Here is a 25,210-nt window from a genome sequence, read left to right as displayed (position 1 = left end):
AAAGCAAGGTTTTTCAGGGAGGGGAATCTGTTGCACAAGGCCTCCCGATCAGCTTTAATTGTGCAACCTAAATTGGGTGGTATGTGACTGAATCCCACCCAGAAACAGTGACTGTCGGAAAACACCCTTTTGGCATTCCTGTCCATTGGCGTTACTGATTCTGTTATTTATTTCTATTATTATTTATTACATTTTTATATGGCACCTTTATCTTCCAAAGAACTCATCCTCACATTTCACCCTCACAACAACCCTGTAATGTAAGGTTAGGCTGAGAGTGAGTGACTGGTCCAAGGTCACCCAATGAGCTTCGTGGCTGAGTGGGGATTCGAACCCTGGTCTCCCAGGTCATAGCCCAACACTCTAACCATGCTGGGGATATATATCTAGTGCTTTAGGTAAGTGGGATTTCAGCCAGCCATCTATGCCCCCCTACAACTATGGGTTTAAGTCAACTAAGTAATCCAGAGTACACCCATTGCAATTCATGGGCTTGTCATGTCCATTAATTTCAATGGGTCTGCTCTGAGACTAAAGCTATGCACATGTTAGCAGCTGAAAACACAGCGAGGTCGTTCCTCCCTCCCTGCTGCGTTTCAAGTCACATTTTCACTTGTTGTGCATACCATTACCAAAACATTCAGAGATCCTTTTAAGTGGAGATGGCTGGGATTGAACCAGCGTCCTGTATAACATCATGGTCCCTTCCACTGCTATGTGGCCCTTCTGACTAACGTCTATAGCCAAGGCTAATACTCCTAGCAGAAAGATAGAGCAGGAAGCCTAGCATACCCCACTTTGGTGAATTCAAAAGAATAGATGGCTGCCTATAATTAGATTTCTCCAGGGCAGGGATAGGCAGGATCTTACTGGTTCTCAGCTTACAGAAAGGAAGAGGTTCAGAGAACCGCTGCAACAATGGAAAGCACGTTAGCCTCTAGGCTGCAAATTCCCTGGGCTTGAAAAAGCAAATCCACATTCTTTGCCAGGGGAAGCTCAGTTCCCTGCGCTGGGTGTCTCTCGCACAAAATAAGCAGATGTGCCTCGTTATATTGCTTCTGGCAAATCTTTCCCCAGGGGGTCAAGAAGAGTTCCTGGGCCAACGAACCAATCCTAGACAACGTCTCTCTCAACAATGCACATTCACACCCTGACCAACTTCTGCCAACTGCAGCAGGCATGACTTTCAAGCCTAATTTGCAGCAGCCGTAAGTACAGACACAACTAAGATACCTTCCAGATGGGGTAGCTGTGTTAGGGCTCATCCAGACTTCCTTTCGCACAGTGTGTCTAGGAACAGGTCCGTTCTTAAAAGGTCTGTGCTCAAGCACTTACTGTTGTTTTTGTTTTTGCCACAGCGCTTTCCCTGCAAAAACCACCGCGGTCTGACTCTGCCTAACAATAGGGCTGGCCCTTGAGGGAGCCAGATGCACTACCGTGAACTCCTTAGAGGAAAGGCAAAAGAAGAGAGAGAGAGAGAGAGAGAGAGAGAGAGAGAGAGAGAGAGGGCAGCATCTGTCTAGCATCCTGAAATCCAAAACTATCTTTCCTGCTTGCCAAAGCTCAACTGCTGTTCTCCACACCCTTAGCTTGACCCAACCAGTTTTTCACTTCCTTCTCCTCCTACCTGGCAGGTGGACGCAACTTAAGATGCATTTCAGGAAGCTCTGGGTATCCACACAGGCTATGATGCTGGGCTCCAATGATGGGTCATCAGTCAAGTGTCCACAGACACCCTCCCTGCAACCAACGACCACTGGAAGAAGCACCAGCGTAACGCCACAACCAGTGGCAGGGGGTTGTGGCAGTATATTCCGGATATAATCCATACAAAGTTGCCTATTGATGCAAAAAACCTCCCTTCCCATATGCTACTGGCTGGGGATACAATTGCGCCTCGTGATCCGAAGGGGCACCTCTTGTATTCCCTGGCACACTTTGGCCCTCGCATTCCATTCCTCCCACCTCTCACCCTTGCAATGACGCCAGGCGAATGAATAGGGCATTGATGCTGCCAGGACCCCCCTTCCTGACCCTTAGCAGTGGGGTGGGGGAGACATTGTGCCAGCTGTTTGCGATGGTCCCTTTCCTCCCCGCCCCCCCAACCTCCCACACTGGGTTCAAGGATCTTCACGTCACTGGCTTTGCCTGGAGCGATCCGGAAAGATGGAAAAATCAGCAAAAAGATGGGGAGGCGAGGGGCTAGAGAAGGAAGCCGTTTTGGGTGGGGTGGGAGGAATCGGTCTTTTAAAAAATGATCCGCTTCATTCTATACGCTGGCGGTTCGCCCTTCAACCAAAACAGTTCTCACAATAAAACATGAACATCACTTTAAAGCAAAAAATGAGCGTGCAACCTGAAAACAAATGCAATAAAACCAGAACAAAGGGTGGGGAAGCAATCCTATTAGAAAAAGAAACAGTCATTACAAACAGCACTTAAAACTAGGTAGCCTTTTGCGGATGAAGGAGGGAGGTTTTGGCATTCATGGTTGAATATGTCATTACGCCCCCGACTTTGGCACAGAGAAGTTCCCCATAGCACTGCCTTTCCTTAGTTAGGGATGCTAACTCAAGTTTCACTCACACACAGGGAGAGAGAGAGAGCGAGCGAGCAGGGCCCCAGCAGAAACTCTTGAAATGCCCTCACATCATGGTACTTCACAGTTTGGCCAAAGGTCAGGGTGAAATGAAGTATTTGCATGGCTGACTGAGTTTTCGCAGCTGTCTGGTAGGTTTAACTCTTCCCCATCTGCTTCTGGAGAGTAGAGCGCACAGTTCCATGAGGAGCAGGATGAAAAGGACACCGCAGAGGTAGATTGCAAGGGGACACATTATCATCAGCCATCATCTCTTCCCCCAATGCCACCCTGCCTCCACAACATATAAACTGACAACCTGCAAACTCCTAATATTGAGGCAGAGCCTTATCAGTGGTGGCCACTCACTGCTGGAATTTTCTCCACCAGGGGCACTCCTTTTTTATTTTATGATTTTCAATTTTATACATTTCAATAATTTTATAATCATTTTAACACTTCAAAACTTGACTTCCTTCCTCCTCTTTCTGCAGTTCCTTAAATTTATTTTTTAATATTTTCTGCATATCCAATTTAACTTAATTTACTCATTCATTCCTCTACTTTAAATATATTCTCTTGTGAAACTGCAGATTATAATCCTACCAATGTTCTTACCTGTTTACAATTTATTTGTAAATATTCAAGAAACAATTTCAATTATTTTATAAAAAGTTTGTTATCTTGATTTCTTATTCTTTTTGCCATTTCTGCACATTCCGTAAGTTTCTGTATCCATTCTTCTTTTGCTGGGACTTCTTCTTCTTTCCATTTTTGGGCAAGTAACATTCTTGCCACTGTAGTCGCATACATGAATAAATTTCTGTAGCGTTTGGGTAGTCCAAAAGGAAAGCTTTCCTTTTCACCGGGGGGGGGGGCACTCCTGTAGCCCATCTACTTCAGGCACCAAAGAAGAATTTTCCAAAAAAATTTCTCCTGGGCTTTTTAAACTTTCCATTTTATGGTACCCTTTTATGCAGCTTTCTTCTTTATCTTAAGTCTCCTATTTCTCAGCCTCTCCTACCTCACAGGATTGTTGTGAAGATAAAACGGGGCGGGGAGAACCATCTTTTGAGCTCTTTGGAGGAAAGGCATAAAACAATAACTAATAAATAGTAGTGGTAGGGGGTTGCTTTAGATTTTATTACATCACCTGGATAGCTCAGTTGGTTAGAGTGTGGTGCTGATAATGCCAAGGTTGCAGGTTCAATCCCTGTATGGGACAGCTGTGTATTTCTGCACCGCAGGGGGTTGGACTAGATGATGCTTAGGGTCCCTTTCCAACTACAGTGGTACCTCAGGTTACAGACGCTTCAGGTTACAGACTCCGCTAACCCAGAAATAGTACCTCAGGTTAAGAACTTTGCTTCAGGAGGAGAACAGAAATCGTGCTCCGGTGGCGCGGCGGCAGCAGGAGGCCCCATTAGCTAAAGTAGTACCTCAGGTTAAGAACAGTTTCAGGTTAAGAACGGACCTCCAGAACAAATAAAGTACTTAACCCGAGGTACCACTGTACATCACTTGTCAACTACCCTGGAAATATTTAAAACAAAGATTTCTCAGACTGTAGTAAGAGCTAGGGTCAGCCAGCTGTCACTGAACTCTAAACTTCAGGTGTATTGATACACCATCAAAGTACAACTGCGGTAACTTTTGGCATCTAACTATGGTCCTCCCTCTCGCTGGTACACAGCCCTTCTGCCCTTATTAGATAGTCCAAAAGTTACGGTAAGTCCCTCTGCTGATTTAGTTTTCCATCCTCCATTCTTTTTCTTTCTTTCTTTTTTATTAACATATAAAACACATACATTTGTATTTACACAATACACATACACAACACACTACCTTATTTTCATAACATAAAACATACCTACATTACCAAGCTATACTATACATATCAACATACCTATACACCTACCCCACATGGACACCCACCAAGTGACTTGACTTCCAGCCATTCTTGTTACGCTACTTTATTTTTCCAACTAGCTTAAACACATTTCATTATTTCTTTAATCTCTTCTTCTATCTTGACTTTACTCTCCTTTCACTCTAATCATTTTCTTGATTCACTCAATATTCCTTCCTCCATTCTTAATTATCACCTTGATTATCTAACACCGTTTCCTTGTTTCGATTTTACTAGCCGCCTCGTACTAGGCATTTCTCAGGAATTCTAAGAAACTCCCAAATTAGTGCAGTTTTGACATCAGTGGTCACAATCAGAGAAATTCTGAAGGGTTCCATCCACCATCACGATTCAAAATGGCACCCAACTGTATCCAAACACAGAAGAAAACCTGCTTTTTTGATCTCAGGAACCATTGTGCAGAATTTGATTACGAGATATCTTAAGAGGGATGTGAACACGTAGCAAGCAAGGAAGCAAACTGTTGAAGGTAGATTCCTAAAGATGCATAAAGAGCAAAAATATTCAATGAATTTTCTATTGCCATATTTCAAAGCCACAAAGTTAGACTGAAATTCTTTCAAGATTCTTTCACCGCCAGCCTGCTCTGGTTCTATAGGCTGTTTCCTATTACCGGATCTCTACATGGAAGTAACTTCTGTTTTAGTAACATGATTCCCATATGTTGGTTGAAACATGAGATTGTACTGCAGGCATGTAAACTGCTGCGTATACAAGTGCCAAGAAAGTGCGACTGACTCTTTGTACACGGAATTACTTAAGATCTTATTCCCAAGTTACCTAGGAGTAAGCCCCATTCATCTGGATGGAACTTAGTTCTAAGTCAAAACATATAGGATTGCACTGTTTGACTGAAATTCTAGGCACTCTTTATCCTCCTGGGAATATGTCCAACTCAACTAAGAGGTAAGCCTCCCTGAGAAGGATTGGGCAGTTGATTAACCTACAAAAGAGTTGAACTTTGGCAAGAAGCTTTGATCCTGCAACTCCTCTCTTGCAAAGCTTATCTTGTTTATCTGGTTGGTAAGGTACTCAAGAAATCACAGCAAATAAAACTACCAATTAGGTGGTGTTGTTTTTAAGGTTATGCCTTCCTTAGTGGGAGTGCTTTGATGCCTAAAGCCACATGGAAAATATTATATCAGAATAGGTCATTCATTTGAATTTTTAAGCAAAGGCCTGCTAGATTCCTGCTGGCTCCAACTCATTACTCAAGAACCCACAAGAATGATCAGTTCTATAATGTTTTCCACATGGATTATACTGCAGGAACCTTTCCAAAAACACTCCCAAGAAGGCAAATTGAAGACGACCATACGTTGATCAGGAACGGCCAAGGCAATCAGGATTTATTAATACAATGAGTTATGCAGACTTATTATTCAGTGAATGCATTACTTAAGTGTACGTTCATGTACAGTAAGACTGCAACTTACGTGCATTTAACTTGTGCACATTCAGCTTTACACGCTTGTAGAAAAAAATAAGTTAGAATTTTTAAAAGCGGGGAGGAAAGGGAGCAGGAATCTGGGAATAAAGACTTTGGCAATCCCACACACCATGGAAGCCAACGTGTTTTCACTATATATGATTTTGGCGATCCCTGGAATGTAACCCTTGTGTAAGTTGCAGGCTTAAAAAGGTAAAGGGAACCCTGACCATTAGGTCCAGTCGTGGCCAACTCTGGGGTTGCGGCGCTCATCTTGCTTTATTGGCCAAGGGAGCCGGCCTATAGCTTCCAGGTCATGTGGCCAGCATGACTAAGCCACTTCTGGCGAACCAGAGCAGCGCACGGAAACGCTGTTTACCTTCCCGCCGGAGCGGTACTTATTTATCTACTTGCACTTTGACATGCTTTTGAACTGCTAGGTTGGCAGGAGCAGGGACCAAGCAATGGGAGCTCACCCTGTCGTGGGGATTTGAACCGCCGACCTTCTGATCAGCAAGCCCTAGGCTCTGTGGTTTAACCCACAGTGCCACCCGCATCCCAAGTTGCAGGCTTACTGTATTGCAAAACTCACAATGAAGACGGCACCTTCTCTAAAGCAGGGATTCTCCAACTGTGCTCCATGGGCCATTAATGGTCTGTAAGCTTCATTCAGCTACTCTGCAATGGGGCAGTGAAGAACAGAAGGAGCAGTGTCTGTAAATGGCAGACACAGTTGCTCCCCGCAGTCCATAGAATCAAAGAATTGGAGAGTTGGAAGGGACCCCAAGGGTCATCTAGTCCAACCCCCTGCAATGCAAGAACCTCAACAAAAGGACCCAAGACAGGTGGCCACCCAACCTCTGCCCAGAAGGTGTGAGTGGGATGGATCAGAGACAGGTAGGTACGGAAGAGGCACTTGAAAGGAGGGGAGAGGATCAGCAGTGACGTGAATGCAGGGCTAGAATTAGGAAGTTTCATCCCGATTCAATCAACATAAATCGCAGAGCATCTAGAACAGTTCGTTACAATTGCTCCACAAGGCAGTCAAATCATTAAATCCTCTGCCAAGACCTTCAGCAATTTTCAGGTGGTCTGTAGGGATAGGGAGTTTAGGAACTAAAGTATTATTATGGGTAATAAGCTCATTTAGCATTCGCATAGCCCTGTTGAGAGCTCAATGCACATGTAGTATCCAGTTGCAATCTTTACAACAACCCTGTAAAGTAGGTCCCCCCTCAATACTGCGGAAGGGAAGAACTGAGCGCGATGGGGAGGAGTTTACCTCAGGCCATCAAGTGAGCTTGAGGCAGATTCAAACCGGGCGGATTTCCTGATTTGTAGCCCAGCCTTTTAGCCACCGTGCTGCACCAGCTCTTACTATTGTTATTATTTCTATCACCCCGCAGCTGTGTCTGACGCCATATAAACACAGGATTTAAGACAGGCTCCTGCCATCTATGGTAGGTAAATGTGAAATTACATACAGTTGCAGCTGTACAGTGGTACCTCGGGTTACATACGCTTCAGGTTACATACGCTTCAGACTCCGCTAACCCAGAAATATTACCTCAGTTTAAGAACTTTGCTTCAGGATAAGAACAGAAATCGTGCTCCGGTGGCGCAGCGGCATCAGGAGGCCCCATTAGATAAGGGGTGGTTCAGGTTAAGAACAGTTTCAGGTTAAGAACGGACCTCCAGAACGAATTAAGTACTTAACCCGAGGTACCACTGTATTTTGTTTGTGCACCAGAATAATTGGGAAACGCTCCCCAAGATTCTTCATCAAAACTGGAGCACTGAAGGTCAGGTTATCCCAAAACGTTCTAGTGGCCAAAAAAAGGACATCCAGGTGATGTGTCTCCTTCATAATGTGTTATGCCAACTTTTGGCATTTATACAGTGCATACAACCATAGGAAGGTACCTTATATTGACACAGGTCATTCGTCCAAGTACCTCAGAACTGTCTGCACTGAGTGACTCTCCAGGTTTTCAGGCAGCGCTATACTTGGAGGTGCTGGGGACTGAACCTGGCGCAGATCATATCTGTGGCCTGCACAGAGCCAGCCCTTTCCCAGTCTTTTTAAGTGCTAGCAGCCTCACCGATGAGTCAGGGATCCAAGCATCAGTCTGCCAGTTGCCAGTGGTTAATTGGCCAAAGCTTGCAGCGCAATTTTAGAAGTGCAGCCGACCGAAGCGCAAAGCCCCTGGATGAGCTGGCTGATGAGACCCTGGGAGTGACAGGAGGCTGGGCCAGCCAACAGCGAGTTCAATCCGCCTGTTGATATGCCCAGGAGCCACACACACCCCGACCCAAGGCATGGTCTCATCTTCGTTGGGCAGCCCGCGGTGCGAGGGATGTAGGTCCCTGACCACGGCTAAAAGTGGGCCTATCTTCTCTGAGGGCTGGGTGGGGCAGGGGGTGCAGAGAGAGGGCTGTGGGGTGGAAATAGCTGGCGGGCTGCCGTTAGCTCTTGTTATTTATTCATCCACTGGCATTTGGACGCAGCAGCTGAGACAAAAGGCGCTGGGGCAGCTGGTGGCGGGGGCGAGGAAACATATTTTGCATCAGTCACAGGGGTCCGTGTGTGTGTGTGTGTGTGTGTCCGCATGCATAACCCCGACACACCCAGCAGTTGGAAAGAGCTTGTGCTAAAAGGCGTTTTAACCCGTTCAGGGCCAGTGGTAAAGAGGAGGCGCTGTGGTGAGGAAGCACGGCAGACCTGGCTAAGTTGCCAACTCCCCACCCCACCCTTGCTCCTCTGCTATTGAAACAGCAGCCAAACATAGCAAAAGAAGAAGTAGGTGAAGCTTTCTCCATTATTCCATGACGGGGGGTGTGGGTGGGGGAGGAATCCACCTGCTTCCATTCTGCATAGCACAGGAAGAAGTCCAGTTTAAAACACACACACAGAGAGACATTGGCAATCCTAGATCCAGAGGAGCATTGCCTAGGGAAAGCCGCAGGGTCCAAAATACCTAGCGTGGGGCCACTGATGTAGAGAGGTTGATAGGCAGCGGAGACATTGCTATGCCTCAGTAGCATCCTCTGAAGACACTGTGACATCCAGAGATTCTGCATCTAGCCCTACAGAACCTGTTCCTACAGTGGCCAACCAGATGCCCCGGGGGAAGCCCCCCAGGGCCCAGCAACTCTCCCCACTTAGCATTCAGAGGGACAACAGTGGAGGGAGAGCATTCCCACCAATGCTAGCATCCCTTGATAGCCTTATCCTTCAGGAATCTTGGGTCCCGGGCCCACAGAGGCAGGAGACTGATCTGAAGACAGGGACTGTCCTCTGATAAGATGCTCTTCTTCTCAATCAAGGCAGGAAGGAGGCACAACTAGAGGACAACTGCTTGCCCCACAAAACCTGCCCCTTCCTTTAGGGAAGCTTTTAACGTTTAATAGGTTATTGTATTTTAGTGTTCTGTTGGAAGCCGCCCAGAGTGGCTGGGGAAACCCAGCCAGATGGGCAGGGTATAAATAATAAAGTATTATTATTATTATTCCTTGGTTCCCACCCACCCATGTTCATAAGGCAGAGAGGGGTAGGGAATCCTGAGGAACAGATTTCTGAGGACAAGCCTCCCCCATCTCCCTAAGGCCATCAGGCACAGAAGCAACAATGTCATGGCGCCATGGTCTTACCTGGTCACTGGTGTTGGCCAGAGGTATCTCCTACGGGTTAAGCAGATTCAGGAGGAGGAGGAGGAGGAGGGCAGCCCCTTATCGGCTCATTGGCGGCAGGAAACTTTATAGTCTTTCTTGGGTTCATACCCTACAAAATCAGATCTCTGGCGCTCAGCAGAACTTGGGATCAAAGCCCTGCGCGTCCGGCTTTGCTCTCTTCATTCGAACACATTCACCTCTATTTTTCTGCCTCCAGTATGACTCACCCCCTTCCTTATCTCTCTCCCCCCCTATACCCTCCACTCCTCTTATCTATCTTTCTATCTCTCTGCTCCTTCCACCAGCCCAATTTCCTCGCTCTTTCATCAATACAGCAGCGTAAGTCGGTCTTCCACCGTCCGCCTTTCCCAGCCCTTCCTTATCGACCTTCCCAATCGCGGTTTTCTCTCCCTCTCTCCCTTTCCCTGGCAGCTCCGGGGGGAAGAGAGAGGAGGAATAAAAGCAGAGCGATTGAATTTCAATCCTGGGACCCACCACTCCACCTTCCTGGGGGCTTGGCTTGAGAAGGAGGGGAGGGTATGCAGAGAGAGAAAGAGAGAGGGGGGCGAGGAGAGTAATGAGAGAGGGAGACAGGAGTCCGAATTCCTGACCTTAACTTTAGAGAGAGGAGTGGCCACAAAAGCTTTAGAAAAACAGGGATTTGGTAAGTTGGCAAAGAAGAAAGACATTCTTTGACTGGTGTGTGATATGGATGTCTCCTTCTGTAGGAGAAGGTGCATCCTCTGGCTCCGCCTGCTGGTGGGATTCTCCCCCCAAAAGGGGACGTTGTTCCAGCAGAGAATCTGCTTCCTATCCTGATTTGAAAAATAATATAAATGCAACCATGTGTCTGGCAGGGATACCATGCTATATTTTAATCAAATGGGGTGTGTTTGTGAAAACAGACTGTGGGGCTTGGTTCCCAGTCCTACACAACACCCATAATTTCTCTACTTATTATTTCCACGCACCTCTTTGCCTGGCAGAGAACCCAGGTGTCCTGCTCACAGGATTGAAATATGACCAAAATGTAACAGAACTTCCAAGCTTAAAGAAACAAAAAAACTAAAAGGGGAAAAACCCTCTTGGCCAGCTGCCAGAATTTTGTATGTAAAGGGCAGAACTATGCTTGAAGGGTGCATCTCACAGATGTGCGTTAACCTCACTGAGCTCAGCAGCAACACACCATTTCACCAGCAGCAGAACAGAAGCACTTTGTGCAGTGTGTAATGAAACTATAGAACTCACTCCCACAAGAGGCAGTGATAGCCAGCAACTTGGATAGCTTAGAAGAGGATTAGACAAATTGGAACCTGGATAGCTCAGTTGGTTAGAGCGTGGTGCTGATAACACCAAGGTTCCAGGTTCGATCCCTGTATGGGACAGCTGCATATTCCTGCATTCCAGGGGGTTGGACTAGATGATCCTCAGGGTCCCTTCCAACTCTACAATTCTATGAAATTCATGGAGGACAAGGCTATCAATGGCAACTAACCACAGTGGCTACATTCTACCTCCACTGTCAGAGGTGCTATATCTCTGAGCACCACTTCCTGGGAATCAAAAGTGGGGAAAATAGCTGCTGCTGCTCACGTCCAGTTTGCAAGCTTCCCACATGCATACGTTTGACAGCTATGAGGACAGACAGGATGCTGGGCGAGATGGGGCATTGGCCTGATCCAGCAGGCCCATTCTTCTCTTCCTATGTTAAGAGGCTTCAAGGCACATGGTGCGTATTGCACAGCCTTCCCTTGCAGGTTTCATTGAACCAGGAGGGTTTGTGTGTTGTCCTCCTACTGCATTTTTCAGCAACTGCAGTGCTTTATGGCAGAATGATTCATGCCAGCACTACAGAGCTCGACCGATTTAAAAGCAGTTTTGCAGTGCTTTGATTCCGTGATTTATAACATTGCTTTCAAGCACTTGTTAATCGGTACATTAAATGCTCATGTAGCTATCAGGCCTCCCTTTTAAGCCACCCTTATCCACAGCAGCTTCTGTAATTTAAAACCTACCAAGTTCCTGGAAATGGTACAGGTGTGTCTAGGGGGCGGAAGTTGCAGGCACAAAACAGATTTGCTTCTACATCAACACTGCTTGCTAGAAAGCTGCTTGGAGTTTTGAGAAACTCCAGAATAATGCAGCCTTATTGCAGCCTTATTGCACGAGTCCATCAAGTTTCACCTCTGACCTGCTAGCTCTTAGTCATAGATTTATAGAATTGTAGAGCCTGATGTTTAGTCAGAATCTCCTTTCTTCTAAACTGAAGCCTTTGTTTCGGGCCCTACCCTCTGAAGCAAGAGAAAACAAGGTTGCTCCATTCGCTATGTAGCGGCCCTTTAGATAAATGAAAATGGCTATTGCATCTCCTCTGTCTCCTCTTTACGAAGCTAAACATACCCAACTCCCTCAACCTTTCCACCCGTTTTAAACTCCTAGAATAGCCTAGGGCTGTATACACACCATACTTTTAAAAGTGCATGCCCCCCCTTCCCAAAAAACACACAAAAGAATGCCAGGAACTGTAGTTTGTTAAGGATGCCAGGAATTGTAGCTCTGTGGAGGATAAACTACAATTCCCAGGATTCTTTGGGGGAAGTCACCTATGGCATGTATGCAGCCTAGGAGTTTTGGATTCCAGCTGATGGGAGTAGTAATCCAAATCAGCTGGCGGGCACCAAGAAAATTTCCAGTCTGTTATCCAGGATGAGGCACAGTGTTCCTAGGTACAGTACTTAAAAGGGCACAAGCCCATAATACAAACTCATATATGCTGATTTACATGTATATAGACCTCCGGACAAATTACAATGGTAGGTTGCTGGGATGTTCCTCACACTGTGCTTAGCAGTACATTTTACACACACACACACACACACACACACACGAGAGAGAGAGAGAGAGAGAGAGAGAGAGAGAGAGAGAGAGAGGAGAGGGAGGGAGAGATCTAGGACCTGACAGAAAAGACCTGGGGCTCGAGCTACCCTGTAACTACACTCTTCCTGTAATCTTACACAACCCACCCAGATTCTTAGCCTATAAACCCCCTCCCTTTCCAATAATCTAGTGGTTCTGGTTACCTCTTCTTCTTGCACATGGCATACTCCAGAAATATTTTGTCCACAAATGAAAACGAGTGGGGAAAACAGAAAGAGAAACCGAAACAGGATAGGGAATATCAAACTACAACAGATCTTAATCAGGTGCAATTCCCCACCCCACCCCTCACAATTGGTTTTTTACATTACTGGCAGGTGATAGCAATACCACTGGGTTGAAAGTGACCCAGATGTTATTAGGTCCTGTAATTCTCATCTGCCTGACTGATTGACACCTGGATCTGTTTCTCTCTTATGTTGTTTCAGTTATTGTTCAGATTTGGTCCTAAATGCCAGGGGGCTGTGAGAAAGCAAGCACAGGCCTTCCAGCTAATACTGTTGTCCAAAATGGGCTGTGGATCATTGATAATATATTGGGCAGGGCTTTTCTTTTCCAGCTGGAACTCAGTTCTGCTCCCTCTCAGGTGGGCACCATAGCCATAATAAGAGAACAAGGGAGGTATTCATGGCAAGTCCCTGCACCTCTTTTTCTAGAAAAATTAGCACTGATCTTGGGGAATTAAAAAACAAAAGAGCTGTGGGTAACAAGTGACGTTTCTGTCCTTTTATTTGTAAAAGTGTTGATATGCTGTCTTCTCCAAAATATCAGAGCTGTGTACAACAATATGTATGCAATAGCAAGTATACATATTGGGTTGTGTGTCCTGTAGTAGATTATTCCTTTTACAGTGGTACCTCGGGTTAAGAACTTAATTTGTTCTGGAGGTCTATTCTTAACCTGAAACTGTTCTTAACCTGAGGTACCACTTTAGCTAATGGGACCTCCTGCTGCCGCCGCACGATTTCTGTTCTCATCCTGAAGCAAAGTCCTTAACCCGAGGTACTATTTCTGGGTTAGCGGAGTCTAACCTGAAGCGTCTGTAACCCGAGGTACCACTGTACTGGTCTGGCCTTGTCAATTTATTTTTTCAACTTCATTGGGTGGGTATCTGATGTACATTTACCTGATGTAAATCCTTTGTATTCGTTTTTGTCCAACAAGCTAGAATAAATGTGGTTGCATCATGGGGCAAGGCTATGCATCTTGTGGTGTGGAACACAGGAAAACTGCCTTATGCTGAGCCCATCTAGTTCAATATTGTCTCTGCACCGAACTAGCAGTGGCTCTTCAGGGTTTTGGACAGGTAATATTTCTCCATTCTACCTGGAGATTACAAGGATTGTAGCTGGGACCATCTGTATGAAAAGTAGAAGCAAGAAGCATGCAAATGTGTACTGGCGATAGTCACTGGTTTCAGGTAAAAACAGAAAAAGTGGTAATTTGTAATCCTTCTTATTGCATAGAAAGTGACTAATACTTGATAATCACTATTGTCTCAAATTATTATGGATTGGAGCAAAGACTCCACCTTTTAGCTTGTCCTTCTGGTGACTTTAATCTTGCTGTTGTTATTGTTGTTGTTAGCCTGTTCCCTGATAAAAAGCCTCTTGTTCTGTGCCTACAAAGTGAGCAACTTTGCTTTACAGTGGTACCTCGGGTTAAGTACTTAATTCGTTCCGGAGGTCCATTCTTAACCTGAAACTGTTCTTAACCTGAAGCACCACTTTAGCTAATGGGGCCTCCTGCTGCTGCATTTCTGTTCTCATCCTGAAGTTCTTAACCTGAAGCACTATTTCTGGGTTAGCGGAGTCTGTAATCTGAAGCGTATGTAACCTGAGGTACCACTGTATATTGAATAAGGAAGAACCTAACTTTCTCTTGGCCTCGCAGGGCTGTTGGGGAAGATAAAACGGGGGGGGGGGGTGTAAAAGGGATTTTGCAAGCCACCCAGAGCTGCTTGGAGGAAGGGTGGAATTTAAAAGGAGACATAGACAGTTATTTGCCAGCTGAGAATAAATGGCCACGTAGCTGTGATTGAACAAAGGTTATGCCACAATAAGCCTTGCAAATGGCTGCTCCAGGCAGGAAAAAAGAAAAGTTAATTTCTGTATTGATCATGGTAAATCCCACTAGTTTAAAAAAATGAAAATGGAAAGTACGAGGAGCATTTTCTAAACGAAGCCTCTGTTCTACTAGGAGAGTCCACAACAACGGGAAGTACTTTCGTTTCAAGTTTTGTTTCCCAACCCAACCCAGCGCCGCTACTCCTCGCCCCTCCCTCTCCCCAGAACCCTCCATCGGTCACGTCTCTCCTCTGGCCCCGCCCCGTTCCACAACGTCACAATGTGGTGACGTAATCCCCCCAGAACGAGTGTTTATATAGACTCGGCGTCAACAGCGACGCATCCAAACATTCTATTCCTATTCACAGAAGAAAAACAGCCGCCGCCGCCGATTGAGAGACATGGGTTCTGCCGCGACCGACCGCTCTTCTGCCCAGCCCGCCGCTCGATCGCCCGATCACCGCGCCAACCCCGCAGCTGCTTGCTGGAGCGAGTTTGTTACTGGCTAATTCGATTCGAGAGGTAAGGAGGCAAAAGTCCACCATGGGGTCCTCTCTCTCCCCTTTCCTTGGAACCCAGGAGTCCTGGACCCCCCGCAGGTACTGTGAACGGCTAGACTCCGCTCCCACGCCAGACCAGGGAATTTTGCAGACCGCTTGTTAACCGCTCGATCTTCCCATCCCTTCCTAGAAAACCCAGGAACCCCGGCCGGCTTCTCGCCTTCTCCCCGCCCACGGCACCCGGGATCCCTCCTTCGCTTTGTACTTGGGAGTTAGACCGCCCACCACGCCTCTTTCCACACCACCCAGGCGCCTCGGCTCCTCAGCCCTAGGACCCAGGTCTTCTGCCTGCGGAGGACCCAGGAGTCCTGCCTACCATCCCGCCTCTCCAGATTCCTTCCCGCTGGTGGTGCGTGCACTGTGCCGGCCCCCACCCCCGTATATCTCTTCCGCAGGTATCCACCCAAGACCTACACCCTTTCTAATTGCTACGTCCTCGTCCTTGCTTAATGCAAGCAAGTTCTCGAGCTTGTTTGGAGGTTCTGGCAGGGGAGCGCAGCTATTGTACACCCTTGACCCAAGAATGGTACACTCCTTTTATCTGGGATGGTCGTCCTCTTCCACCGAGGATGCACATGGAGTGGCCTAGCCAGCCAAATCAACCCTGGCAATCAATGGGGTGACAGATGTCGCAGCCAGATCGACCTCACATCCTGCTTAATGCTGGTCCATAGCTGTCAACGTATTCCCTTATTCCGAATAGGATTCCTCGCAAGAAAAGGGAAAAGTTGACAGAATAGTGTCTTGGGAATCTCAACTCGGGAGAGCAATGAGGTTCTGCCCTGCCCCAAATCTGTACCCCAGTATTATCCATGTGGGGGAGATCTCCAGATATCCCATTCTAGTAGTTTCCTCAAGATCCAGTAACGAATAATCTATATTTTTGCTGTTCCTTTTTCTTTTAAAGTATCCTTATTTTATGTTGAACCCCTCCTCCCCCAAATTGTGGCACTGCTAGTCCTAAAACAATAGCCTTCTGTATCTTGTCTATGCCTCTATGTCCTCTTTTGCATTTTGGGGGGTCATTCCCCCCATTAACCTGCACCCCAGATCTCCCCTCCCCTTTGTAAAAATGCATTAGTTATATCCACTGCTCTTTTTGAGCTCTTCCAAGATTTCGTTTTCTGTTCCTCTGCCCTCAGACTGCAACAATTTTCCACTTCCCCCAATACCGAATTCCTAGGGAAGGCCAGAAAGCAGAAACTGAACTTCACCCTCATTTGGTTTCTACCTTCCCTAGCACACCTAGTTAAGAAACTGCACCATTTCCTTTTCGCTCCACATTTTCAAAAATATCCCATCCTACCTACCGGACTAGGATGAATGCCAATGAGGTTGTTACTGCCACTGTTGTTCTCTCTTTCGGCACCCCTACCCCAAACTTAATATTTACAGTACTTCACATTAGGAATATCCTCAGCTATAACCCTGGAGAGTGTGACAGTTGTCCTGTATGACAGGGAGGGGGTCTATTTCTGAATGGGCCCCCTTCCTGTTTTAGAGGAGGGCTTTGATCGTTAAGATCGCTGTCAAAAGCGGGGTGCTCTCCAGCTGCTGTCCCACAATCCTGGGAATCCATGCATCTTTTTGCTTTGAGGGCATTTGGAAATCTTCAAATGAACATTCCCCTCCCCTCTTCTCCCCCTACCCACCATTTCCCGTTCTAACCTGTTGTGGGTCAGAAGGTTTGCTGTTCTTCCTCTCTCCCCGACAGCTGCACACCCGGAATCCAGACTGTGTGTGTGTGTTGTGTTATTTCCCCCCCTTTCTGCTTCCGGACTGGGGTGTTGCCAGCGTTCCAGGGGCACTTGCTTGAGCTTGTTTGGGGCGCGCCCTGGATTAAATCAACCTACACATCCAAGCCAGGAAAACAACCCGTAGGAAAAAAGAGAGAGATAAACTGAGGCACACATAGGGGGCGGAAGTAATCTTGCTGGAATGTGGGGATAAGGGCCTAGAAGTGCAGGATTCCTGCCCCATGCCTTAACTTCCTACCTCCTATTTTACTCCACAGTCTTATTCTTAGTTGGGCTTTTCCTAATCCACTTCATGAGTGCGTACACACCATACATTTAAAGCACATCCCAGAATCCTGGGAACTGTAGTTTGTTAATGGTGCTGGGAATTGTAAGTTCTATGACTGGTAACAATTCCCAGGATTTTTTTGGGGGGTGTGTGTTTTAAATGTGTGTTGTGTACAGAGTTAAGGTGTGTATTAAAGTTTCCTCTTATTTTTAACTTTTTTAAAAAATACTTTGTTACCAAAGGATTTCTTGTTAAGAACAGTTAAACAAACACTAAAACCATTCATATTCCGCCCTCAAACAACCTCCAAGAAAAAACAGGATGCCATTGTACATATCATTATATTGCTTGGAACAAATAATACATACACCCTGAGCTCCCAAAAATGTAATATCAATCAGGGAAGGGTGCTATTTGCTACTGATACCATAACCCATTCTCCTTCAGGACATTTCTTGCCTAAGGCCTCCATTCCAGAATCTGTTGTTGGTGCCAAGTCTCTGTCCATACTGGGCTTAGTCATAGCAGCCCTGGTTACACACAGAAGGCCTTTACTCACAGCTTAGAAATTAAGCAGCATATAAAATACCTGGCATAAATAAGTAATACTTCACAACTTGAGTATAAACAACCTGTTCTTCCACACTCTGGATTAAGGGAACAGGCCTTTCAGGTGGATTCCTGATAGGTTTCAGGTTTTGTATCTCCTCTGTGTGTGTGTTTAAATGTCTTGCTTACAGGAGAGACTACAGCTTAGTGGTAAATGAAATGCTTTGCAGGAAGAACTTCCTAGATTCAATCCTTGGCATCTCCAGGAAAAAAAGAAAATGTGGGCGGTGAGGGAAGGACCAGGTAGTGGAGATGAAACCCTGGCAAACTATTGCCAGTTGAAAGAAGACAATGCTGAACTAAAGGCACAAATAGGTCCCATATGCCCTATATATTAAAGCAGTATCATACCGCTTTAAATAGTCAAGGCTTCCCTGAAAGAATTCTGGGAAGTGTAGTTTAAGGGGGCTAAGGTTTGTTAAGACACACACACAATTCCCCTCACAGAACTGGCAAGAGGGATTGACTGTTAAACCACTCTGGGAATCTTTACCTCTGTGAGATGGCTTGGTGTTCTAACAATTCTCAGCACCCTCAACAAATGACAGTTCCCAGGATTCTCTGGGGGGAGCCATTGTTATTTGAAAGCAGTGTCCTATTACTTTAATGTATAGTGCAGATGTGGCCTAAGTCTGACCCCTTCCTATAATGCAGCAAAACAAAGCATATTGGAATCTGACTCTCTGGGCTTTCCCCAGCACCACTTTCAGATTTTTAATATCTGGTAGCTTATTTTCACTTTGCTTCTTTTCAGGTCTAAGATGCCCCCTCACATCACATCCAGCCAACTGACATCGCCCCCCTCAGACACAGAGAGGTTGTTGGTTTGCTGTGACCCCTTCAGGCTCAGAATGGCTAAAATCCTCCCTGCCGAATCGAGCCAGTCCAGCCCTGCTGGCAAGTTCAACATGGCGGCCATGATTCTTGGACGTATGGCCCAGATCGCTCTGGACTGGGTGAGGAGGTGGTTGCACCTCTGGCAGCATAGCCCTGCCACCCTGGTGAGGGCTGTGTTGATGGGCATTGCCAAGGGGGCAATGCCCATCTTAGGGAAGACGAAGCAACTCTTAAGAGGAACTTGGGAGGAACTTGGAAGAGAAGAAAGCAAAATGGAGGGGCGAAACTTAAAAGCTGCCCATTTAGGGTACTTTTCCCTGGACAGTCACAAGTGTTACCTTCGAAGGGATACGGAAAGCTTGGCTGAAGGCGGACATTTTGAAGAGGACCTGGCACTGCTTCTGCCTGCTTCTAATGGTCCATCCAAAATGGATAGCATGCGTTTGGAAGAGGATGGCATTTCTGAACCGTACTTGATCAGCACTTCCATTGCCTACGACCTTGGAAATGACTGGGACGTTTCTTCAGAAGAAAACATGGCATTGGAAGGCAGAGAGAACCCTGGGAATTCCCCCCAGAAATGGCTGGAATATTGTTGCCATCCACAAGCATTGGTGAAAGGATTGAATATTGGCAGATACTGTAGGGAGAATGTGGAAGGTTCCTGTAGCCACCGCGGAGAGTTAAAGGATTTTGGAGGGGGCTTTTGTTTGGAAAGTACCTCCGCTTCCCAGGGAAATGAGGAGGGCTTGGGATCTAGTGGGGATTTGGTGATGCGTGACGGGCAAAGTCCATCTGATTCCCCAAAGGATGGGGAGGAGATAGAAGCATACAAGAAAGGTGGAGATAAGGGTGCGTTAAACTCAGTCCCCTGTGCTTCCAAAAGCCCCCTTGTCCTGTCCTTGTTCTACAGTCCATCAGAGGAAGAGGAGGATGGCAGTGACGATTCAGAGGACTGGTGGAGTGAAGACGAGATGGAAGAGAGCATTCAGTCTGGAGGGCACTCGGGGAACGGGGAGAACCACCTGGAAGCGGAAGCAGACACTCTGCATCAAGATATATTGGAGAGCCTCTGCGAATCTTTTTTTGCAAGGAATGACCCTTTCCACCCACTCTGCTTTTCCAAGCCCATTCAAGCCCCCACACCTGCCCCTCAGCCTGAGGCCAGGAACCACAAGGAAATCACGGTCACTTTTTATCCAACAAGGCTGGATTCTAAGCCTGAGGAGCTGTGTAATCCACCAACGCGACCACGTTCCAAGTGGAATCCAAGAGTTTCCTCCAGGCATCTAGCTCAGAAATGTTGCCAGCCAGACTCTGAGGAAAACTCTGATCCTGTGACCACAGAAGTGTCATCCGTTTCCCAGGAGGCAAACCAGGTGATTAAGAAGGTGAGTTGCTTTAAATACTTTGTGTGTGGACTAACCAGAACCCCTAGGTTCTCCAGAGGATGAGTCTTGAGGGAGACAGTTCAGAAACGTGTGTGTGTGTGTGTGTGAGAGAGAGAGAGAGAGAGAGAGAGAGAGATTCCATAATTAGGAATAGCTAACGCCCTTGGTTCTGCCCCTCACAATTACTAGCCTGGATTAGAGTTGCCCATTTCATTCACAAATGTTTCAGGAAGTCTTCCTAATTTTATCACTTAACTGCTGTGTATAACTACTATGTTTACACAACAGTGGTTATGAGTAGAAAATTGGGTGTTACAGAAGCTGTTCCCCACCCCACCCTGTGCCCTTTTTGACAGCTGAAGTTAAGGCAGAAATTAAACAGGTATAGCTTTTGTTTACATAAATTAATTAAAATAACACTATTCCTGCTTTTCAAGTTTTTTTAAACAATTGAAGACATCTCAGACAGGCTTTTACAATGATAATTCTTTCTGTCAGCCTCAGTAGATCAGAGCGGTTTGAAATCTTAGCGGATGAACTGAAAAGCTATTTAAAAAAAAACCCTGAAAGCGGGCATCTCACAGGGTAAAGGATGCCTAGCTTAGGGTACTCTGGTGGTCTTGATGGGCACAGTACGGTCATAGCAGGGAAAAAAGTGTTTCTGGTGATACTGTAGCTCTAAACCATCTTAAAGAATCGACCTGAGTTGGAGCGATGGGGAAAGCTCCATCTGTTGAAATTATGTATTCACAGGGATTTTCTTCCTCAAAGGAAGAAAAGTGAGCATGCTGTGTGTGTCTTGGGGTGAGAACTGAACAGTAATACCTCTGGTTACAAACCATCCTCCTTGCGAACGCTTCGGGTTACGAGCTCCGCTAACCTGGAAGTAGGTCTCCTGGTTGCGAACTTTGCCCCTGGATGCGAGCAGAAATCACGCGCCAGAGGCTCCATTAGCGAAAGCGCGCCTCAGGTTAAGAACGGTTTCGAGTTGAGAATGGACCTCCAGAACGAATTAAGTTTGTCATCGGAGGTACCACTGTATGGCTGTTGCACAGGGAGAAAGGGGTTGCTAATAATAATAATAATAACAACAATAATAATAATAATAATAATATTAATATTTGTACCCATCTGGGCTGCTTCCAACAAAGATTAAAATCAAGGAAATCAATAATTTTGGATTCTGCTCCCCCAACATGTAGCCTGCCCCCCTTACATAAATCCTGGCTACGCCCATTCTCCTTTTCTAAGCTGCCTTCTCTCCCATTCTAAAGATACCTTACTCAGCCCTCAGTTTTTACTTTCTGCACCCCACCTTGTTCCCTGTTAGCACCACCCTAGAATCTCCTTAATGCTCCTTGGCCTCCCCCGTCCTGCTGTTGGTTTCACCCATCCTGAAATATCGTGCAACATCCCTATCATACAACGTGACCAACCAGGAAGTGGATGATGTAAGGCTGGGTCATTTCCCAGCAGACAGGACTCCCCTGCCTTACCCTCACTGTTCCCCCTCCCTCCTTTTGTCCACAGAGTGTCGGTAGATCTATTGGAAGCTGAGCTTAGTGGTTTGCTTAGTCACCTTCCACAAATGCCCCAAATATAAGAAGAACAGCAGCACACAAAATAACAAGATCAATTTAAGAACAATGCAAAGTGGACACCCACAACAGAAACCTATGGTTGCTAGTCCTACTCAGAGTAGACTCATTGAAGTTAATTAACATGACCAACTTGGGTTCATTTTAGTGGGTCTACTCTGAGTAGGACTCAGTTGTATACAGCCTCTCTTCCTCCAGCTTGGAAATGCAACTGTGTGCAGTGCCCACAGTTGTGTGAAACCCAAAGAGATGCGCAAGACACAGCTAGAGATTAGCAATGGAATTCAAGGAGTCGTGGAAAAGTGTTCCTCTGAGCATGGGTAGAGTACGCCTTTGCCTAACTCTTGAGCAGCCACAGCCAGCCTCCACACACCTATCACTTGAGGTGGTAAATAAAAATAATAGATAATATATTGTTAGTGTTTATATCCCACTTTTTTTCTCCAAGGACCTCAATATGGTGTACATGGTTTCCCCCCCCCTCTCATTTAATCCGCATAACAACCCTGTGAGGTAGTTTAGTCTGAGCAGCAGACTGGTCCAAGGTGAAAGTCATGGCTTGGTAGGGGATTTGAACCCTGGGCTCCCAGGTCCTACTCCAACACTTCTGACACTGTAAGAGCTGTTCAACAGAGGAACAGTCTCCCTTGGGAGATGGTGAACTCTCCTTCCTCGGAGGTTTTTAAGCAGTGGTTGGATGGCCACCTGTCCTGGATGCTTTGGTTGAGATTCCTGCCTTGCAGGGGGTTGGACTAGATAACACTTGGGGTCCCATCTAACTCTCCAGTCCCATTATTCTATCACACTGGCTTTCAGGTATGGTGTCTAAATAGGAGTAAGAGGTGGTTTGCATCATCTCTCTTGCCTAGGGCAAGTTTAAATTAAGGTCCTGATTCAGTACCCACAGAAAAGGAAGTGGACTAAAACTAGGGACAACACAAGGCTGTTCTTCCCTGTCCTTGGCTAGAATGGAAACAGACAGGATGATAACCTGTTGCACATCCTGAAACATCTGGAAAGAAGCAGCTTCTCAACCCCTGGAGCACAGGGATGGCTGTCCCTTAAAACATGATATTTGGCTTGTTTAGCAGAGAAAAGACAGTAGGATTCAGCAGGGCCATTACATGACAGAAAAAACCAACCTGTTAACTGTATGAGGTCTAGCCAATTATTTAGTTTAGTAGCATTGGCATAAATTTGCGTAAGAGCAAGAAAATACCTGTCCCACTATCCTCATAGCCTCTCAATTTCCTCAGGTCCGATTCTCTCCGGTGGTGACCGTTCACCCACTGGTGGCCTGGAGCTACGCATCTCGGGCTGCCCGCCGTGGCCCCTGGGAAGAAATGGCCCGCGACCGATGCCGCTTCCGCCGGAGGATTGCTGAAGTGGGAGCCATCTTGGAGCCTTGCCTGAGGGCGGAACGCCGGGCCAAAGCTTGGAGGGAGATCTATGGGGTTCAGGAAGAAGAAGGCAACGACAACTCCCCTCTCCTTTCTGCTTCTGCTGAGGCAGATTAAGCTGTGCCCCCAAAGTCAGGAATGAAATGGCTCTTCAAGATATGGCAGCCATGAAGTAAACCGTCCATTAGAGATACATATAAAGGGTTCTGAGAGCCAAATTGAATCCTTTTTTTAAACACTGGAGATCGTAAGGGGAGGCTCATGGGTCTGAAAGGAGGGCCGTGTGTGTGTGATGTAGCAAGATTTAATTCTGGGCCTGAAATCCACATTCTCTCAGGGTGGAGTGGGGCCTTGAAGTTGCCGTGAGGAGCAAGAGCTTCTGTGCTCTGATATTTCTGAATAAATGCACTGATGTAAAGCTGCTACTACCTCAGTTGATTTGAAGGATGTGGCTGCCAGGCCCTTAGTCTACAATGTGTGTAGCATAACACAAGGAATTGGTGGCCCTGGTGGACACGCCAGTGTGTTATGTGCATGCTCTAGTTTACACATGATGTTAAGTAGACAGAATTTCCTAATGTATTTCTATTTTACATGCTAGTTATCTTTCAAAGCAAGCCTTTGAGATTTCTTTAAGTAGTATTCCCCCCCCCTTAATTTCAAAATATGTATTATTAGTAATGGTGATGTGAACTCCCAGGATGGAACAGAGACTTGATGTCTGTATGTATAATTTATCTGTCCACAAATTATTACTTTTTTAAATAATAAAAAAATTACAGCTATGACTGTGTATTCCCTCGTCATCTTCTTGGTTATTGAAAATGTAATATTGAAGGCTGATTTCAGAAGTCTCCCCACAACACGTGTTTACCCCTTATTTGTGACTAGAAGCACCCACTAGAGTTTATTTTCCAGGGGGACATGGGTGTCTTGAGCAACGAACATGCCTCAAAAGCTGTATCTCAAAATCAGACTTTATGTGATAAAAGTGATGGCAGGGTAGAAATCACAGGAAAGTGTAGGATAGCAATCCACCCTCCCACTTAATTTTTTAGTATTTCTGCAAAGCCTGGGATTTCCCCCAAGCCTGCTGCTACTTTGCCTCTGAAACCCCATCGACATTCTTAAGTGAAGCAACATCATTAAACAGTCATGGCTTCCCCCAAAGTATCCTGAAAATTGTAGGTTACAGGTGCCAAGTGTTGTTAGGAGACCCTTATTCCCCTCAGAGATCTACACTTCTCAATAGATCCCTGGGAAGAGGGATTGACCCTCTTCTCAAGAAATTGTAGCTATGAGAGTCAGGCCCTGGGCCCTTAACCTGGCTCTCCTAGCCTCTCTAAATTTGTTCCTCAGCCTAATTTTGCCCTTACCTACCACAGAAATGTGGCCCATGGAAAGCTGCCCAGTGGTGAATGTGGCCCTCAGCTTGAAAACGGTTTCCCACCCCGATGCTATTTTAGGATGGTGGCAACAGACATAGTAAAATAATGGATGAAAGCCAAGCCACCTCTCCCATTTTGGTCCCTTGCTTTCTTTCTCCTAGATTTTATTTCCTGGAACTGTCAAATCGGAACCTAGTTTTAAGCCTGGCAAGTAGGCAGAACTTCCAAGTTTACACAAAAGAGGAAGGAAAAAGCCACTGGAGTAAGAAAACAGCCAGAACAGTATCAGCTCTTCGCAAACAACCTAATGATGGATGACGTTTCTGTTCTCTCATGGCTTAGGAATGCAGTCTTGCATACCAAAGGGCACTGACTCATAAGGCCTTAAAAATAAATGACTGGCAAACTGAAGCCAGCACCTACTAGAAATAACTTGAGCTTCTGTCCTGTTAACTAGAGTTGAGGGTGGTAGATGGGTTTTGTGAGGTAAACAGTTAAGCAAAATGGCAGCCTGTTGGTACCACACTGTTTGGCCTAGTGCGAGAGGGCAAGTAAGAAAAAGAAAGATCTGGTTCTATGAAACCCAAAGGTAGACTTTTGCTATGCAAAAGGCAAACTTGTTAAATGACAGCTCCTGACAGCCTAGCAAGCATGGTCAATGGCCGGGAATTTGGGGGGCGGGGGGGGGTTAGTTCAGCAACATCTGGGTAAAGGTTCTTCACTCCTGCTGTAGCTTCTTGGACTCCCAACTCCTATCATCCCCGGCCACTGGACATGTTGCCTGGAGCTG

At 46.2% G+C, this 25,210-nt stretch overlaps 2 protein-coding genes across 6 annotated transcripts in view; one reads left to right on the top strand and one right to left on the bottom strand.

Moving 5' to 3' along the window:
* Window positions 1-22,874, bottom strand: part of PLEKHA4 (pleckstrin homology domain containing A4) — a 46,790-nt gene extending 23,916 nt beyond the window's left edge. The window contains exon 1 of one of the 5 annotated variants that reach the window (XM_053363374.1): window positions 22,852-22,874. Coding sequence is in view for 2 of the 5 variants with exons in the window: in XM_053363375.1 (XP_053219350.1) it covers window positions 1,628-1,656 (29 nt within the window). In the remaining 3 variants the exon portion in view is untranslated. Of the gene's footprint in view, window positions 1-1,627; window positions 1,855-9,588; window positions 10,230-16,840; window positions 16,935-22,851 lie in introns of those variants that run through there. The other 4 variants (XM_053363373.1, XM_053363371.1, XM_053363375.1 and 1 more) reach the window with 4 other exon arrangements.
* PPP1R15A (protein phosphatase 1 regulatory subunit 15A) lies at window positions 14,896-23,834 on the top strand. The gene is made up of 3 exons (XM_053363384.1): window positions 14,896-15,134; window positions 18,561-20,034; window positions 22,889-23,834. Exons 2-3 carry the CDS (start codon window positions 18,568-18,570, stop codon window positions 23,147-23,149), a joined length of 1,728 nt encoding a protein of 575 aa, XP_053219359.1. The 5' UTR covers window positions 14,896-15,134; window positions 18,561-18,567; the 3' UTR covers window positions 23,150-23,834.
* Window positions 23,835-25,210: the final 1,376 nt, after the last annotated feature.

This window comes from Podarcis raffonei, chromosome 13, assembly GCF_027172205.1.
Source record: "Podarcis raffonei isolate rPodRaf1 chromosome 13, rPodRaf1.pri, whole genome shotgun sequence".
Lineage (NCBI taxonomy): Eukaryota > Metazoa > Chordata > Lepidosauria > Squamata > Lacertidae > Podarcis > Podarcis raffonei.
The sequence above is the reverse complement of the archived record's forward strand: the minus strand, read 5'-3'. Positions and strand labels throughout refer to the sequence as shown.